Here is a 20,373-nt window from a genome sequence, read left to right as displayed (position 1 = left end):
CTAACTTACAATTTTCAACCTGACAATTAGCATTATATGTGACCTTTAAACAAGTGGTTTTTAAACTTTCTGAATAATCTAAATGAATAAATGCCATAATGATAATAAATCACAATCTCGGTTGAGATTCTCCAGTGTTGTATCGGCCCTCTCAGAGGACGTATCCCTGACGTATGACTCTCGCTGAGGCCCTATTTGTATAGCAAGACAGCTTGCAGTGACCTTTAAACTGTCCTGCCCTTGACCGAGACCTCTGCTGGTAAGCCACCTTGTTTGGCTCACTCAGCACATGTGCTGCTGAGCGGGGCAGAGCAGCTTAGGGCCGCACTGTCTCCCCTGCTCTCCCAAACCAGGTCTGACCGGAGGCCTCTTCACCTCTTCAACGTAGACCACACAGGATAACCAGCGGGAGGATCCTTCAGCAGAGCCCAACTCTTAAGATGCTGGTAATCTGCTTTCACCACTATGATCCTGGTCTGGCTCTCACTCCACATCCGTATTAGTCGCAAGACTGTAAACACATGTAAACTAACATAACGGTGTTATGTATCCAATGTAGCCACAGTGGTATCCAAAAATAACAATAATAATAATAATAATAATAATAATAATAATAATAATAATAATAATAATAATAATTATTATTATTATTATTATTATTTCAGCCTCTATTTGTTAAGCATCTATACATACTTGTGTGTTCCCCCACTTAATGAGGGCCGTTAACAACGTATAAAAACCAGAAAGAATAGCACCCCAGCGCTATGTGGTCTGGAGGAGTTTAATGCGGAAGCATGCGGTGGGGCAAAGGTGATGACTTTGAGAAGTCAAGTCATTTAGCACCTTTCTAAGATGCCCTCCTACTCCTCATTTGGCTTTTGGAGTGCAAGAAAAGAAAACCACAGTATCACAGTGTGTGCATCATCTCAGTATGAGTGGGCTACGCTCAGAGGACACAAAACCCAACGTGTGTGTGCACTGTGGTTTGGTTGATTGTTATTTTCTAGCTTGTTTTCTTATTCTTTAAAAAAACATTTGACCTGCATGCAGACGCGGTAACAATGAGTGACGATGTTGCTACAATACTGTGGTGATATCATTAAGTTGAATCGCGTACAGAGCAAAATATGATAGTTGAAAAGGAAGTTAAGAAAGACATCTCTTTGCTGAGTTGCGTTTTAACTGAATTTTAATGAGTCTGTGGGAAAAAAAAACATAAATCAAAGGAATATATTATAATCTAATTTACTAGATCAAAAGATCTCCCATGATTGCTAACATACCCCACTGTATTGAATCGCTGATGTTCTACTGTAGATCTTAAAAAGCATCTCTCACTGGAGATTTCACTTCTGTGCCTTTTGTATGGAGTCGATTAAGTACAAGCACCGCAAACAGACACACAATTTGAATTAAGTGCAAAGTAAACTTTCCTCAAAGTCTGTTTACCTCTCTGTGATCAAGCTGTCTACAATGTTGTTTCCGGATGCGAAAAAAATAAGCAATTTGAAACATCAGTTATAACCTCTTATTAAAATGTAACCTATATCCTCCCATTATTTTATTTAATATGTATTAAGTGTTTATCAGTTGCTGCCGGTGTAGCAAATACAGCTGAGACCTGGGTGTCACAACCCCTGCAGCAAGCACATTGACTAAACGTCCAGTAGCTAGCTGCTGGTAGGAGGAGTTGGATCTCCTGCACAGCTGGACTGGCCTCCAGAGCTGCAGGAAGGAGGCCCGGCCTGTGATATAGTTGTTTTTCTGCTTGTCTGAGAAGCCATGTGAAGCAGGACAGCTGGGGGGGAGGGGGGGATTCCTCCCATTATTCTCCAGCACACTGTACACATCAGCCGTATGGCCGGGGAAGGGAAGTGACCCAGCCACCACAGGGCTCTGACTGCTAGTTCAAAGTTGTCTCCCTCTCTGCTGATAGGGCTGAGCTCTTAGCAGCATGGACACTGAAATGCCTTATGCATGTTCTTTTTTGGCTATGTGGGCACACGTTTAGACCGAGCCTCAGTTCGGTGCGTTTATGTTCCTGGTGCAGATTCGGGATGATAATGTGTTTAAAACATGTCCACTCTACAAAGTTTAAGCCTAGTTAAAGTGTCATTTTAATAAGCCATGATATCATATGTAGGCTTAGACAGCATCCTTTAGGTTAAACATTACTCCTCTTAACACTGCAGGTCAGTAGGGCAACATTTTTAAGTTGTTGATATCATCATGAAACCTTGCCAGTTGATTACTTTTACTGACACTAAAACAACAATTTTTTGTATTACATTTATTTAAATGTTTTATTTTTATAGAAATGTTTGAATAAATATACACATTTGGCAATATCTTACTTATTCTGTGTACGTTTGCATCTCATTAGAAATCAAAAATCTAGATGTTTGATAAAGCCAGAGTTCAAACCTTTAATTGAATGAACATATTAGTGTCCAACATTTTTACAGAACAGATATTGAATTCAGCCTTTTTTTCATTTTATAGATTGAAACATACTATGTACCTGTCTAAATAATTTAAAAACATAAAAAAAAAACAATTAAAAACGAGTCTTTTAAAATCAAGGGCGTTGATAAAAATATTGTCACTGCATCTTCCGTCTCTAAATCCCAGCTCTCTGTAGTGTGACGGCGATTGTGAGCGAGGTGTTGAGTCTCCCCGCTGTTTGTGCGTCTGCCCGTCTGTGCTCTCCCTTTCTCCCCGGCCGCTTTCCATCTGTGTGCTGTGGGCTGCAAACCTAGTTGAAAATGGTACAGCGTTTCCACCATTGGGTTGCCAAGCCTGTGTTCATGTTAGACTGGGTCGCTCTTGATTTTGTTTCCCCCTCCCTCCTCCTCAACCTCTGTCGCCGGTCCAACTGCCACCAGGGGTGTCCAGAACGTATGTGGGGGTTGAGTAGGAGAGAGAGAGAGAGAGGGGGGGGGGGGGACTTGGCCCTGGGACTCAGGATCAGAGGCTAACAGCAAACAGTTCGACTGAAGAGATTCCTGGAGAGGCATCAGAGCCTGTGTGGTCTCTCTCCTCTCTCTCTCTCTCCTCTCTCTCTCTCTCTCTCTCTCTCTCTCTCTCTCTCTCTCTCTCTCTCTCTCTCTCTCTCTCTCTCTCTCTCTCTCTCTATCACACTGTTTGCACATAGTGTTCATGTGACAGCAATCACACATCATCTGATTTGGCCTCAGATGCAGAATTACCCCTTAGATTATTTGCTCCGTGAATGGCTTTCTTTGATGTCAACATATTTTCAAATTGATATAGACAAGAGACAAAATAAAAACGATTTTTTTTTTGAAAGTGCTGTTGATTGTTAAAACACTTTCCAAAGCGGAATCTGAAATGTGGTTTCGCGGAGGCATTACAGAAACCTGAGAACATGAAGCCCCATGAAAAACTAACTGAGATGGATATACATTTTACAGCACCTGTATCTGTAACACTGTGTTTTCAGGAATGGGTGAGCAGTTGCTTTAAATGTGTGAATAACAGGTGTGTGTGTGTGTGTGTGTGTGATACCATTAACAGACTAATTATATGACACAAAACTGTAAGAGAAAAAAAATCAATGCTACTTTAGCTAGCCCGTTTCACTGTTGTAATGACTCATGGCCATCCTCACTCCTCAGATTGCATAAACCTTTTATGTAATGGAACACTGTGGGAAAGAGGCATTGAGTACAAGAGAAAAATGGGAAGAGAAAATCAAATATTTATCCTGAGCTTTTAACCCCTCCCCACCCCCCCATTAAAAGCCAACAGTAACTTTATTCTTAAACATTAAAGCTCCCATATTATACACTTTTCGGTACTATTATACACCATATTATATGGTCTTAGTGGTCCCTAATACGTTTTTCTTTAATTGTTTGCTGAAAAAAACTTTCAGATAATTTATTGTACTATGCTGATGTTCAGCTAATCTCACAATGGCCTATTTTTTAAAAAGAGCTGCAGCTCCCCTCGTAAATATACAATCTTTGAGCTGCCCCCGCCCCCTGTCCGGAAGCGAAGCCAGATACGCCTCGCCCTCTGTCTGTCAGGGCCGTGGACAATAAGAAATAGGGGTGTGGGCTGCACAGTGGAAGCTTCTGGCTTTCCAGTTTGTGAGGTCAGAAAAGGGGAAAATTCTGACTGGAGTATATTGGGGGGGAGGGGTGGGGGTTTCAGAAAGGGGGAGAGTGAGAACAGGAGAGATTGTTATTTTTTAAAATATTTTGGCAGTCTCTAGGCACACCGTGGACCCATGGATATGTTAGAACACATTTAAAAAGTGCATTTAGCATAATATGTGACCTTTAAGGTCTACCTGCATGTGCATCAAGGGCTCTTGTCTTTTCAGCAGCGTTAACTATTTATTTAGTTAAATCAAATTGGTCTACTGATCATCAAACACCGGCAGAGTTGAATATCTGGAATCTCAGTGTCTAATTCGTTTCCGAAGACGATTTAGATCGGGTAAATGTGCTGCTGCAGAGACACATTATGCATGATGTCCCTAATATCCTTACACTGTGGATTCCCCCTGGAGCAAGATCTTGGTTCATCTTTGCTGTTTACCATTTCTGATGCTGCGGCCCGCGCAACATCAAAAGGCTGCCACGGCACTTAACACAGCTGGCGGGGTTCCTGGGAGGGTGGGGTACTGTTGCTCCCTATGGTGTTAGCATTATCATTGTTCCCTGGTGAGAAGTCCATCAGATGATAGACAACTATGCAAATGGACACATACCATTGTACGCTATCAAAACACATTACCGCCGTGCTATAATGCAATGCAAATTTATAAACCTCTAGGACCGCTCGTGAATTAGTTTTACTGTGTCTGTGTGCAAGTGTTACGAAAACAGATATATAATTTAAGTACCATAAAATCCTGTCTGTATAAGATGCACTTTTAATGCATTTATTTTTTCATCTGAAAAGTGGGGTGCGTCCTATATACTTGTGTGACCAATATACCAGTATTAAATGCAGAGGTATTTAATTGTGTTTGTCTAATCGTTTTTTTTTTAACCTAAAATATGGTGCGATGATCGAGTAAAAGCTTTATCACGGACATGCAGCATCATGACCAGTGTTATATCCTCAAAACGGCAAATTTTGACTATGTCTTATACACCGCTGCGTATTATACTCTGGATTTTACGGTATTAACCCCACCAGTTCACAGGAGTTATACCTCACAAAAACAGAAAAAAACAATGCCTTACTTGTAACTCTACCAGCAGGAGCTAAGTGTTGCAGAGTGTGTCCATAAAATGGGTTGAATACTGATGTTGTGCCGTGTCCAGAGTCGACATTGGCTTGTTAAACTGACACTCTGTCACAAGGAATGTTGGTGATGGTAGGCTTTTGCTCAGAGACATAGTTTGTGGAGCCAGCGGTGTTAATGTGAAGCAAGTAGTTAGCCATTAGCCAGTCTATTGCATTTTGCCGTGATTCAGCAGGACAGTAGATTGGCTGATTGGAAATTATTTTTAAGTGGGCAAAGAGGTTAACCCAATAGAGAAGGTGATGCTTCACTTTCTTTATGCTATAAGAAATACTGTAGCCTTAAACAGGATACAGGCTCCATATTGTGCTCCTCATGTGTGTCACCCTTCCATTTGAGTCCTAGCACTTAGCATCGATGTTTCCAAAAAAACACGTTAATAATAATAAAGAATCCCTTTGAGGATACTTATTGTTACATTTCTAGAATCTTCAAAGACTCTTCGAACCATCTTGTTGGAAAAAGGTTCTTCAAGTTGTAACTGAATTTCCTAATTAGTACAGCCGGAAATGACATTGACTTTGGACTTTTTGTTAAACGCAAGCAAAATATCAAAGGTGCAAAACATAGAATATAGGAAGGAAACATATATAAGTACGATCATTATGTACCATAAATCATTTTGAGCAAGGTTTTATGTCATCACCAGCTACTACCGTTTGTAGGGATTATAAAAAAGGGGTGGAATATATTCTCATCAGGTTGTTAGACGGGTCGTTAATAATTGTAGAAACGCCTCAGAACAGTGGTCAGTTTTGTTAAAGTGTTTTTTTTTTTGCTTGGGGGATGGTTGGCTCAGTGACCCAAATGTATTATTAGTTTCTTGCAGGCACATAGTAAGGCTAACGGGACACTGTAGCCACGTAGTAACGTGTGTGTATGGTTTCTCAGTCGTCAAGCGCATTCATTTTTAATGAGACATAATTCATCACCTAACCCTTTGCATCAAGGAAGTTATCATCCGTTTTCTTTGTTCATGAAAGTTTCACTCATATATGCATCGAGGGATTTACCTTGAGGAGGAGAGTGGATAGTTTCCTTGGTGAAATGGATATAACTGTTAGCAGAGACTAGAGGGTCAACTCTTTATCCTTGAGAAACTGAGAATCCCTTCATTGGCTCGGCTCGAAAAACCTGACTGACGCAAATGGATCATTGGGAATAGAAGTGTCCCAGCAGTAATTATGTTACAACGCCGATGCCTGCCGCACACTACCACAGAGGTGGGGATGGGATGGGAGGGGTGCTTCTTTTTAGTCTTGTTTCCCTTACATCTTTCCACATAGTTAACACAGTCATACTGTCTTCTCTCTCCCCCACTCTCTCTGTCTGACTCTCCCTGTCCACCCTTCGCTCTCTCTCTCTCTCTCGCTCTCTCTCTCTCTCTTTTGTTTTCTCTCTCTCTCTTTTTCATACACACACCTGCTATCAAACCCAAACACATGTGTAAAGCGCAGTGGAAAGTTTTTCTGCCTGGTCCAGTGAATGTCTCGTCCCTCTGTTGAAGGATTCTCGAGCTAAGGGAAAAGGTAGCTGGCTTGTGGTTGGGTCACCTTTTTGTCACTGTTTGTTCACTCTAGATCCCTGCTGCCATGTGCCTGGAAGACTAAAGGAGAAATGTCTGCTTCATTCATTCCCCCTCCCTGCTATCCAGGGCTCTGTGGCACTAAGTCAGTTAAAAAAGAGACATGAAATTAATGTAATGTCAATGGCGTTTTTCTCATGAAACCCCTGGGCACTTCAGTCAAAGTCACCTTGCCTAGTCCTTCCTCATCCCATGACAGTACTGTGAGAGTGAGATGGAGGATGTCTGTCTGCTGTCAGTGTATGATGTCCTTTGGTTTTTGGTTCCTAGGTCCCTGCTCTACATCACCATTCACATTCTGTAGATTGAATGCATGTTTTCCTGCTATTTTATCTGAAGAGCGACATCATCTCCATTCAAACCTGGGCCTACGAAGAATGGTTTCCTCAGCGAGAACAGGTTCTTCATCCGGTGGGGGATTTCTTCACGTTTGATGTCATTTTGGAGGTGATAAGTAGCTTTCCGTCTCCTGGTCCCTGTCCTACAACACCATCCCCCAGCACCAAGCAAGGTGCTAGCAGCATGGAGGATTGTTTGAACTTGCATTGATCCAATGTGGGATTACAGCTGGGTCATTGGAGAGTTGGTCTGAGCTACCAGTCATCAAGGCAGATTAACCACTTGTCTGCCTTGGCTGCCATTTCAGCGAATGCTCTCACTGCTGGCTTTGTCACTGTCATTACTGTGCAGGTCACTGTTGCCTTTTGAAAAAAGCAAAAAATAAATGAAATCTTACCCTATTGAGTTAGGTTCAGAATGATTTTATATGTAGAGGAAACACATGACATATGACAAGAATGATACATGGCTTTAAATCTTAATTGTACAATTTCACCTGAAGGGTTTTAGTTTTTTGTACGCATACATTTTAGATTTTTACACTTTCAAGATATTCATATCACAATCATTTTACCCTCTTGTTCAAATGTTATTTAAATCATCCCCCGGTACGAGAAATGTCACCCCAAGCAATGCTTTACAGGAGGAGGGGAAGTGCTACCGAATGTTTTGCAGCCTGCCCCACCTCACTGTACATTTCTCAAAGCCTCCTTTTACACTTTTTTTTTGTTCACATGCCCTTGCAATAGCTCTTATTAATTATATCTCATTAGTTGCCTTGGAAACTGAGGTGAGGGAATGTATAACATGAGTTCAGAGAAGGAGAGAAAAAAAAGAAAGAAAGAAAGAAAGAAAGGAACACACGAGAAAAAGAAAGGGGGAGGGTTGAAAAGATGTGGAGAAAGTGGTTGTTGAGGGATCAGCCGTGTGTCAGATTAGCATCAGGAGACATTAACACCAGTGATGCTGCTGGGGACACAATCCTGCCTTACACTGCTGGAGAGGGAGATAAGCGGCGCTCTCAACAAAAGAGAAGAGGGAGAGAGTGTGAGAGGGCTGGCTTGCCTCCACTCCCCTCAGGCCAACAGCCCCAATTTACAGGTACAGCACCTCCTGATGAAAGCAAGAACAAAGAGGTGGATGTTCATTTCCTGCTGCGCTGCTGTTTAAGTCTCCATTGAAACAAATCACTAAGACTGTGGATCTAAGCCGATACGCTTTATGTCTTCATTCTGCCAGAAGCTAATCATAACCGCGCCAAAGCGTTGACACTTTGAGTTCGATACACTTCAGAACGTTGTCCTGGATTATTTCACAGAATCCCCGTATCAATGCACATCAGATTACCGCATGAGGCTACATCATACTAATGTTGTTTCAATGTATTTTAACTTGTGTTGTGAAGGCTGTGATTCATTATTATGTAACTGGTGGAGTGTTTGAATAACAAAAAAAAAGGTCTCTTCCTACTAATTGTAAAGTGAGTGGCCGAGTGCAGTGTGTGTTCACTTGGGCCAGCCTGTGTAATGGGCCTTCCAGTAAACATAATAAGCACACAGAGCGAAGCCACATGAGATGACCCTCTGTTGTTGTTGTTTAGTCTCGGACTTAACAGCCAGGAAGGTAATAAGGGGAAGGATCAGAGGGGAAGGGTGTCCCCAAGGTGGTCCCTCCCTTTCTTCCTCTGACTCCCCCGCAGAGGGCATGTAGAAGAAGAAGGGTCCTGAATAACAGGAAGTGGAGGGGCAGGAAGTTGAGTCTTGTCACAGGCCGTGGCCTGTGGTAGGATACTGAGGCAAACGCTGCCCTGCACAGGAAGCATAACTGTTGCTCAAGACTTTGGCTGCTGTCCATTACCTTCAAAGAAGTGCAGACACGCTTGCCGCACACATATTGGTGCTTCTTTAAAAGTCACATAATTTTCACATTTTCAGGTTCTGGAGTTGTGTCAAAAACATTTATATTTCTCACAGTGCCCGCCTTACAAAAAGCCCACTCTGCTCTAACTGCCAGACTCAGGTGTATCTGGGGATGGGCTAGTCACATGTGGAGGTAGTGCTAAGTTAGTTTGTTAATGAGGGGGGCGTGGCTGCTCCACTTATTACATCATAAGAGGAGATAAATCTGTCTGCCGTTTTTGAACACAGGTTTTCAGAAAGGACGAGGTGAGGAGATTTTCAGAAAGGTTGAGGTGGGGAAAAGAAAGATTGTTGTTTTTCTCATACTTTGGTCGTCTTTCCGTCTAAAAATTAAAAAGTGCATTCTGCACATTAGGTGACCTTTAACAGGGGTCAAATTGGATTCATTTTCAAATAACCTGTTTAATATATTAGATTTGATTTGAAAATTTGAGATGTGTGGAAAACATTATGGTGGTGTAGATACTAAACGGAATAACACTGGCCTCATTTTGTGTTCATTTAAGTAAACCCTGCAACATAAATCTACTACGTCATTTCATGTTACCTTTTATATAGGGCAACAGTTGAGGGAGTAATGCCTCAACTTTGTCTGGAGCGAACACGGGCATACAAGCAGAGAAGGGGGGTGGGGGAGCGCAGGATCCAGTAATTACGCTGGGGATTGAGCATGTTTTATTGATTGTGAAAGGAGCAGGCCTGTCACCAAGCCTCCCAGTGTCTCTCATGGTGTGTCTTAGAGGAGGCAGACTGGGCATACTGTCACTTGAGCAGCCTCACGCCCCGTCATGGAGGATCAAAGCGGCTCTGGTCGGCAGCAATTGAGATGCTTAGTTACTTTTATAGATATACTACGTGTTCCCAAACTGCAATGTGTATTCAACAGAAGGTACAGTAAGGCAGAGACTCGTTCTGTTAGCCATGTCATATTGACTTTCTGTCAAGCTGAGGTGGTCGTTCCTATGGCGACATATTCCCTGCACATTGATTTTTGTTGTGTTACAATTGTTTGGTAAGCAACTTTCAGAAGTGCTGGACTGGTTTATATCAAAGCGGACCAGGTGTACCATGTCAAGGGCTTTTTTTAAAGAGCATGTGGTGAGGTGCCAATGTACAGCCCTTACTACCAGTCTACCAGTGCTCTTTTTAATTTCTCTGTGTAGAATGTATTGAGAAATGTAACATGAAGCTGTAAATACAAAGCACTTCCTAATGGTAACTTTAACTATATAATTCACTTCTGGCTGACCCAAAAAACCCTAGCACTGCATTAAAATGTATTTATTGTGCGACATATGCAGGAAGTAGTGAAGTATCAGCAGTAGCCTTAAGCACGTCAGCTTACTGCTGTGAATGAACAGAGTGGAACAGAGCACTGTATTTAATATGTGAAGTTTGACCTATACCCAATGTGCTTAACAAGGTCACTTCTAATACAAATCGAACTGCAGCTTCAGTTGAACATACACTCGGCGTCAATGAACTGCACTCATTTTCGGCCTGTAATAATTCACACACACACACACACACACACACACACACACACACACACACACACACACACACACACACACACACACACACACACACACACACACACACACACACACACACACACACACACACACACACACACACACACACACACACACACACACACACACACACACACACACACACACACTTCTTTGTCATCTGACCATTTTCTGACCTGTCGATCTGGACTGTGGTGCCAGCTTTGTTCTGGAGATTGAGATATGCGTGGTCCGACCTACAGCGAAGTACGTTTGGATATGATCAACCGCAGCATTAGATTTAGAGTGATCGTTGAAATCCTGAAAAAATTAGTATTTTTCAGCTAGATGCTTTAGCTTTCCCACTAACTTTTGATCAGTGTGGACACTAAGTTGGGAGCGTGGCACACCTGCAGTCTGAAGGCCCTCTCAGCTTGTCATCTCGTATCTGTGTAAGCGGAATGTCATGACACAGTCTATTATGCCTCCAGACTTGAACTGTCCTGCTGTGACAGCTCGTCTGTTAAAAAGAGAGGAAAGGATGAGCGCATGTGTGCATGTCTCTCGACTCGTTCTGATTAACAGTTTCTCTTGTTTTCTAGACAATGAGCAAGACCGCTGTATTATATTACGTATAAAGTCAATTTGCCAGCACACCCCCATTCCAGTAAATTTCCTTAAGGTTTCAATATTATGTAAATATCATATAAATGATTAAGAAATTGTCACTTTTTGTAAATTGCACTATATTGCTTTCAGGGTTGCTCAGCATACTTCGTATTCAAACACTGCTCTTTCAGTGTGTGTATAAAATGGTGAATGGACAAGAATATCGTCATTCTCGCTGGTCTGCTGTGATGTGGTTAGGGGGAAATTCTTTGTGGGGGTTCGGGCGGTTACTTTCCTGGTGCAGACAGCCATGCGTGGGTAGTTAGCAAAGTGATCTCAGTCAAGTTTGCCTACAGTGGAGCCCCGATTCAGACAGCCAGACACCATAATGCCAGTCCATCTGTTACCCATAATGACTGTGTGCCACTGGAACTGGTCATTTTCGTTTTCACTGCCAATTCGGCCCCTGGCTTCCTGGCTTCACAACTGCTGACTGCATCTAATGGCCTGAGTTGTTAACCTTTGCTACATTTGTACTCATAGGGGAAATGCAGTTGTTTAGACATTTTCTATTTGCTGGGTTTAAGTGATGGATGCGCCTCCAGGGATGGGGGCTATCTCTCTTCTTGCAGAGAAGCAGAGGCAGGACAGAGTTAGATGTCCCCTGGGGAACCTAGCTGCCTGAACCACTGGCCAGGTTACAAGCTCATGTGGGAATATCCCTCCCCCCACCACCACCCACTCGCCCCTCTCACCCCAAATGGCTTCAACTACTGTCAACCCCAGACTGGGTGCTCTCTTAATCATCTTATGAGCAAAGCTGGCATTAGAGTGGGTCAGCTCAGGTAAGAGTAAGGACATGTTGCTGTCCTGTCTCTGAAGGCAGACACACCTTTAGGTGAAACCAGCTTTGTACAACCCTATCATAGCAGATAAAGTAGTTTGATATTTTGGGAAATACACAAATGCTTTCTAACCAAGAGTTTTATACCAGATTTACCAATCTCATGTCTGTAGGCCAGGATAAAAAATAAGCTAGGCTACAGCTAGCAGGTGGTTAGCTTAGTTTATCACAAAGACTTGAAACAAAGGCAAACAGTTGTCCTGGCTTTATCCAAAGATAACAAAATCAAAATAATATTATAATTTATATTATTTATGAGAATGTGTGACACCAAGTTAGTTAGTACTGTTAGTACAATCTGTGTAGCTGCTGCCCAGTAAGTGTGAAGCTCTCTCTCACCGAATTCAGCTGTGGTTCAAGTGCAGCAGCAGCGATAAGGTTTATGCCATGTGAGTCTCATACTCTCTGAAGGTGCAAGAGAACAGCAAACAGAGCCCTCCGGTGCTTTGAAGTGTCTGAGGAGACATTGTTAAGTGTCAAGTTAACTGTTTGCATCCCCCCTCTCTCCCCCTCTCTGTTTTTATCCTCCTGCAGATTGTGGTGTGGTCTATCGAAGAGAGAGAGTTTTGCGAAGGAAGAAGAAAGAGCGTATACAAGAAGAGAGATTGTTGCACCATGTGCTAGGAGAGTGGGGGGAAGAAATCGTGTTGTTTTTCTGATATTCTTAAAGTGTCAGAGAGACCGGAAAGGACGCAGCCATGGGGCGGAAGAAGATACAGATCACCAGGATCATGGATGAGAGGAACAGGCAGGTGAGTGTCAACATTTTCCCAAAACGTTTCTATTCACCTATCTATCTATCCATCTGTGCTACCCTGCTTCTTTACCTGTGTGAAGGTTACAGTCGTAATCTCTTTTGCCTTCCTACCTCCGACCAGAGTTCAGTAGCCGTCATGGTGTGTGCGTGGATCTAAACAGACGTACCTCCCTCCCCAAAGTCCTAGCCAGTCCCAGAACAGGGACCATGACATTTCTTTGTCAGTGCGGTCGTATTTACAGACACGATTCCCCTCTTGCCACCCTGCAATTTCAGCCGGAGAAGTTGATGAGGCAGCAGGAGCGCCGGGCTGCAGCGGGGGCCCTCCTGGCGTGAGAGTGGACTGAGGCTAGCGTGGTGGGAGCACAGCGGGCCGCCTGTGGCCTCCCCACACTGCAGGGCTTGTCCCCTGGCCTGCTGGCAGTATATGGCGGGGCCCCCATTGGCTGTAGCCCTGTGTGTTTGCAGCTGTTTGGTAGTAATTAGGAGCAGCCACCGCACCACAGCACCCTCTCATTTTGCAGGGTGGGTCGGCGGGACACACAGCACCCTTCTCTGCCTGGGCTACAGTGACTGGTCCCCGGGCTCAGCCGCAGAGTGGGAGAAAGCTGGAATTCACTCTGTCTGCTATAGCGTTAAATATAAACTCCTAAACAGCAAAACACTTCAACAAAACAGCCTACATCTGTTTAAAAACAAGAATAACAGGCTGAGATATCTATAGCGGGCAGGCTGGGTCCATTTCTGTTTCAGCTATGCCTCCTTTTGATTTAAGAGCTAAGTTGAGGAAGAATAAGCACAGTTTTGACGAATTATACCAATTAATGAAGATGTGTACGTTTCCCATAGCCAAATAAAACACATCTTGTTAACCCCCACTCAAAATTCACAGGTGGAACAGGGTTTCACTGTGTGCACATACATATAAAGTATGGAACAGTATTGCTTGCTATCCTGAGGGTATTAACGTGATATGGTACTAGCCGATCGGTACTCAGTGAGGCTAGCAGTTCAGCCAAGTGCAAAACCAAAATCCACACTGTGGGCCAATTATCAGTCTTAACACCTGGCGCTGGGTGGGATACAAACAGGAGGGCAGAAGAGGAATCTCTATGCAATGACCTCTGTCATCAGGGATAAAAATTTAATGTAATGTGTAATTTGTGAGAAAATTTATCAGCAGAACGCAAGCATTTATGCTTGCATTTAGTGGGTTTTAGCTGGCTCAACAGAAAATCTGACAAGGCCACAATAAAGCTTTGGTACATAGCTATATGCTTGTGTATCTTTGTCTATTTTTTTCGGGGGGCCATAAAGCGCACAGTGCCATATCCCCGGGGTGTGCTCCTAACCCAATGGGAATAGCCATTAGCATATGGTCCACACTGTCGGGAGACAATTTGAATCTTTATCTACGTTACTCCGCTGCTAGCTATCCATACTCATAGCATTAAAATGAAAGAAGTCCTTAAGTGGGCTAATTAGATAGTATTGCTTTACGGGATATTGTGTGTTGGACAACGAGGGCTCTTTTGCATTATCAGTGCAAGTGCTTTAGGAGGGCAGTTAACCTTTCAGGATTTATAATACACGTTGGGGCAAAGGCTGAAAAGGTCTGTAATTGCACCATCTATCAGGGAATTGTGCGTGTACAGTTAATACAGGCAGTGAACTTATATGATTGTTTTCCATACAAAAGTGTGTTTCTGTGCTATGTAGCATTTCAGAGGTGTATAGAATGAGACATGAAGGCAGCAAAAATGTCCTGTCATGCATACCGTAGGATAGTAAGGAGCCCGTTCTAGAGCCACACGCTGCATAAGTGATGGTCCTACAACACAGCGGCACAGCCATCAGTCAGACCAACATGCTTATTGCAAATACAGTACATACTATAAAGGAGCCAGGCAACAGCACTGCCCTGGTTAATTCACTTTACAGTTTTCACAGCATTACCTTTTTGAGGCGACAAAATACAAAAAAAATAAGAGTATCTGTTGTGTTTTGGAGGGGGACACGTTAGTCTTGAAACTTAGTTGTCGGGAAGAAGCTGGTGTAGCCTAGTGAACGTTGTCTAGTGACGTCCTCTGGATGCCATTAAGCAGGCTCACTGGGGGTAATTGCCCAAGTCATTAAAAGTTTGATGATTTTGCTCCTGGGTGGAGGGTTGCCTGCCCTTGCTGCGGCTCATTTTGGATTTGTGCTCCGGCACTTCAGATGCCTGTAGGCACGGAGCAACTCTCTCTTTCTCTCTCCCTTTCTCTCCGGGGAGCAACACAGCGCACACCTCCCATTCTTCAGCCTTCGCCCGTTCCTGAAGTTCTGAGCGGTCGTCATTATTTTTTTTGACAGCTAAAGAGCTTGTTGATAGAACAGAGAATCCCTGTTAAATGTGACAGCCACTGCATATATTAACATTGTTCACGATGATATGGAGCTTCCATATAACACTGAGCTGAAACCGCAAAAAGTTGGGCGATTGTGACTGTATGTCACCTGTCCACTGTTACAGAGAGGATGTACCTTGTAATGCTTCACTAAAATCCTCACACACTGAGATGACTTACACCCAGCAATATGTGTCTTATGACAATTTTAGTTTTTAATACATTAAAACAAGCTTATTGCCCCTGAACTGGGACATTTTCATTATCGATTCAACTTTTTTTCCCTTTTACGTTTTGTTAACTAGCATGCCATTATCTCCATTAAATGGTATCAGTCACGGCTACAGTACGTTTCAAGGTCGACCCCACCCCAAGTGCACGAGGCCTTTGAGCCCCTTAGTTGTCCACATACATGGGGACCCTTAGGGGCTGTCCTATCTCCCAAACGAGAGCTGATCCAGCTAGACAGTCGCGGTGGCCCTGGCCTGTCTCCCAGGCCCTGCAAACACTGGCACTGCGTATAGCCAGGGCAGCAGCCACAGGGCCTGGGTCACTCTGCCAGCTGGTGTCAGACCAATCTGACTCTCAAGCCTGCTCTCATGTCTGCCATGGGGGCCGTCATGAGGTGACATGAGGTTCTAACAAGGCTGCTATAGCCCCTCATCCCTCCCAAGGTGTTCGTCACTCGGGCATCTCCTGCCGTGCCCCAGTCACAGCTGCAGTCGTTAGTCCCAGATGTCTTGTTTGTCATCCTGGCACTTTGAGCCCAAGGACAGACATTGATAGACCGTGTGATTGACAGATCAACTCTGTGTGGATGTGTGTTTCGGGTAGGGGGTTTGTTGCAGCATATGTTATGATATACTCTCTTGAGGAGGATAAAAAAAACATAGAACAAAAATTTAAAATGGCAGAAAAGCATGAGTGACAGGCACATAGATTTTAAATGCATGTGTATTGGACACAATCTGTTATGTTATACATACAGTAGATTGATGATGGTTGTAGTTGGTAAAGAAAATAGAAAAAAAGAAGCTCAGCATTTTTATCAACCCAGCCAGTTTTATTCTCAAAAAACTTGAGAAAAGCTGGTGAGAGGATGATTCCCATAATCAACCCCTCGAGAATTTGATTTAGTCAAATAAGGTAAATCTTCACCACCCCTTCCATGAACAACACATTCCCAAATTATAAAAAGTATGAACTGAATTACCAAGCTCAATTAAAGTTCTGCAAAAAACTGATTATGCTGGTAGACAGGAGGACACTTTGGAAGAAGTTGGAAATGCAGAAAGTGTGAATTCAGGGCAGAATTACCGCCTCATCTTGACAGTGTGAGAAATTCTTAAAAGGTCAGGGTTTTTTAGCATGGCAGAGTCTCAATGATAATGCAGGTATAGCCACTGACGTGTCTGCTATTGTGTGAGCTGTTATAATGACCTTATCAAAAGCAGAAAAAAGTTGGAATCACTCCAGTTTATTGGATGTTTAAATGTGGCCTCGCTTTTCTTTAGCCAGGACTTGTGATTTCTGAGAAAACAGCTGTAAGATGCACTCGCAACACAGTTTAACAATACAGGGGATAATCCATTAGTCAGGTACCTAGACTACATTTGTACCACATATTACTACACAAAACAAGTTACATTTATAAAACCATATTGGGTGTCCCACTTGACCTCTGTGGTTTTTCACTGTCTCTCCAGTCACCCCAGAGAAGATGGGGGCGGATGGAAGTTATATTTGTATAGATATTTTTGTCTTTATGCTCAGAGCTCTTTTGTGTTATGTCTTATCAAATTAAGCTGAAGCACTCACATATTCTCACACAATAGACGAAAAACATGGCAAAATTGTACAAAATAGCATCCCTCTTTCCCTATTAAAGGTAACAGTCCAAGCGCATGGAGAGTAATGTGGTCGTCACCTTTAATAGCAGTGCAGCTGGCCGTTTGTAGAGGTGTTACTGTGTTCTGGGGCTGGGTCAACTGCTAGAGTCTCAGGGCTCCTGCTGCTGAGGTTGAAATGAAGCGGTGCCTGGGTCAGCAACCCTGCACTCAGCACTCTGCCACGCATCCAGGTGGAACAAAGTCCTCGCTCAGCGTCTCATCGCATTGCTCCCTGCTGAAAGGTGACATCTCCACGGCTTAGCGGCCCACATTCATCTGCTAAAGAGCATACAATTTGTTGATCGTTTTCCCCACCTGACAGTCCCGGCTGCTTTCCAGCAGGTTTAGGCAAACAAACAAATAAGCAAGCAGGGCAAATGAGAGGGAAGGGCAGCCCTGGTGTTAAGTCTGCTGCAGGTGCTAGAAACGGACCTGAGACCAGCCACATCATGTTCCACCGTACAGTACAGTACAGTGATCTTCCACCTTGAGATTATCATCCAAATGACAAGTACAAACCCACGCAATGCTTATGCTGCTCTGCCAAAGCCACTCATAGGCTTTATGTGTCCCCCCCGATTTGCAAAGAAAACATGTCATTTGTTTCAGCTTAAACCTTGTCATTTCAAGAAATGTAATTTTAGAATTTGATTTCGTCATTTGAGCCCGAGCGATGTTGATGCATTCAATTGCAAAAATGACATGAGGACATGCTCCTCCGTGTCTAGAATAATGGTCCTGTGTAATTACCTGTAGTGTGGAAGATTTGAAATTCATTTATCACAGTTGGAGTGACCCCACTTCTTCGGCGGTTACATAGACACCATGCAACACATAGGATTATAATGCATTATGCCAGTTAAAATGAGGGTATAGCCGCAAGCTGTGACCAATTAAAGTTGAACAAAGCCAGCTCATCTGCTCAACTCCTCTCTTAGTAGGTCACTGAAACTGATGGGGAATACAGACACTCCTTTGAGGCTATAAGCACAGCTTTTACTCGCGCGTTCACGAGCCACGTTGTATAACACACATTTGACAAGACACGCCACCCAAAATACAAATCAAACCAAAAAAAAATCTTGAAGACATGGTTTCAAATATACAAAAAGTATTTTCTGCAAACAACCATTACAAAACCAAAAGAGGAATCTTCTGCATTTGGATCGTCCCGCCTTGTGACCAATGTTTTCAGCTTTTAGAAATGTCTGTAGCTTACTGTAAGGACGTGGTGTAACATAATGACATGTGTGTATGGCTCGGAGGTGACCACAGAGACAGAGCTGCAGAGATACAGGACATAAAGTCACTTTGCAGAGAGGCTTGCGTTACCATTGGAGTGATGTATGACCCCAAGTCCCATCTGAGGGCTCATGTTACAAGGCTTATGCTGCACTACGGAGATAGCTTTCCGTATATGGAGTCAGGGGCCAAAGTAATGTATGGACCCCTGTTGTTGCCAAAGCTCTGACTCAGCTCGCTGACTCGTGCCTCTAACCCTGACCTCTGTGCTGATAACTAGACATTTCAGACATGCACTATGTCATTGCAATCATTCCTAAAGGAGGAATGATCCTGTTATCTGTCACCTTGGTTACAGTTACAATTTTGTAATATAATGAGACTGTTAATAGTCTTATTTTCCTAGCTTAGCCTAGTGTAGAGTGTTTTTGTCAGTTGCATTGCATGAACAACTTCAATTTGAACTATTAGCTCAGTTGCTTCCAAAATTGCCGGAGGTGGTTTCTTAATTTCTTGATTGCTATGTCTTACTGACTTCTTCTCTACTACATTTCAGAGAAAAGTATTGCATTTCTACAGATTTTTACAGCTGACAGTGCATGAAATAGTTCACATTTTCTCCATCCTGTCTCCAGCTACATTTGAATGTTGCTTATGCATTAATACGGCATTCAAAAAAATCAAATGAACAATGGTGCACATTGAGTATTTGGACTTGTGATACTTCTTTTGCTGAAGTAAAATATGTGAATGCTTCCACTTGTACAATAACCATGGTATTAAACTAGAGAAATAAACTATTGCCTTCTGTTATCATAAGAATTCGTTTTTTTTGCTCACTCAACTTTGGTCTTCCTTTTAATTCGGTGAATGGTTTCTCTCTTTGATCGATGGTTTTATTTTTCCTGTGTTTCCCCCTCAGGTTACCTTCACAAAGAGGAAGTTTGGCCTGATGAAAAAGGCCTACGAGCTGAGCGTACTGTGCGACTGCGAGATAGCCCTCATCATTTTCAACAGCACTAACAAACTGTTCCAGTATGCCAGCACAGACATGGACAAAGTGTTGCTGAAATACACAGAGTACAACGAACCCCATGAGAGCAGAACCAACTCTGACATTGTAGAGGTGAGTGAGCTTCGCCTCGCAGGAAAAAAAACTGCTTTCACAACACGTATTTTCCCCTTACTGTTTTCCTCTTCTTTATCAAATTTAGTCAAAGTCAATTATTTTCCCAATGGATTCAGAGTACTAAATATATTTGATTCTGCGACAACTGTAGGCTTACTGGGTTTTGTTAATGCCCCCAAGGGTAATGTTTTAAACACACAAGAGTGGGGAACAAGTAACAGTTTCCTTCTAGTCACCACTCAGATAGGGCACAGGAGGTCTGCACTCCCTGATAAGTTCAGCTTCTCTTGTGCCCGTCAACTGACGTGGAAAAGCTATCTCTGCACACCCGCACGCACAGTAGCTGCTGACCACCACCGCTGCCTCTGTTTCCCCTAGATATTGTACCTGAAGGGCTTAGTTTTCTCTGGCTGCTCCTCATCACAGACCATCAGCTTGGCTATTGCCGCGCTGGAAAACACAGTGTTTAGTGCGTTCCATACCGCTCTATAAAACTCAATAGGCACTTGGGTTTCCTGGCAACCCTGCACGCCCGGCGACTAGCGGAAGAGTAAGCCACTCGATATGCCAGTATACAAAACTGCCAGCCAAAAAGTGTAAAAGCCAAAGTAAATGAGAATGATTAGGCACACATCCTGTTCCAAACATCTCTCATTGCCACACGTGTGGTTTCTCAGCTTTAAGAGTGCTGGTCTCTTCATTCCGACCAAATGAAAGCATGTACAATGTATGATAATGCCTTTTGATAAGAAATCATGACAGCACTATAGTATAGAGTTGTCCATATAGATCGAAACCTGTTATTTGGAATACAC

The 20,373-nt window shown here is 43.2% G+C and overlaps 1 protein-coding gene across 5 annotated transcripts in view; it reads left to right on the top strand.

Moving 5' to 3' along the window:
- The window catches only part of mef2aa (myocyte enhancer factor 2aa), a 59,816-nt gene that overhangs the window by 10,041 nt on the left and 29,402 nt on the right, over window positions 1-20,373 (top strand). For all 5 annotated transcript variants that reach the window (XM_080027882.1, XM_080027884.1, XM_080027881.1 and 2 more), the window contains exons 2-3: window positions 12,689-12,906; window positions 19,352-19,555. In XM_080027882.1, the coding sequence (XP_079884008.1) occupies window positions 12,853-12,906; window positions 19,352-19,555 (258 nt within the window). In that variant the 5' untranslated portion in view covers window positions 12,689-12,852. The remainder of the gene's footprint in view (window positions 1-12,688; window positions 12,907-19,351; window positions 19,556-20,373) is intronic.

Source organism: Ammodytes marinus, assembly GCF_949987685.1.
Source record: "Ammodytes marinus genome assembly, chromosome: 5".
NCBI lineage: Eukaryota > Metazoa > Chordata > Actinopteri > Uranoscopiformes > Ammodytidae > Ammodytes > Ammodytes marinus.
The sequence above is the reverse complement of the archived record's forward strand: the minus strand, read 5'-3'. Positions and strand labels throughout refer to the sequence as shown.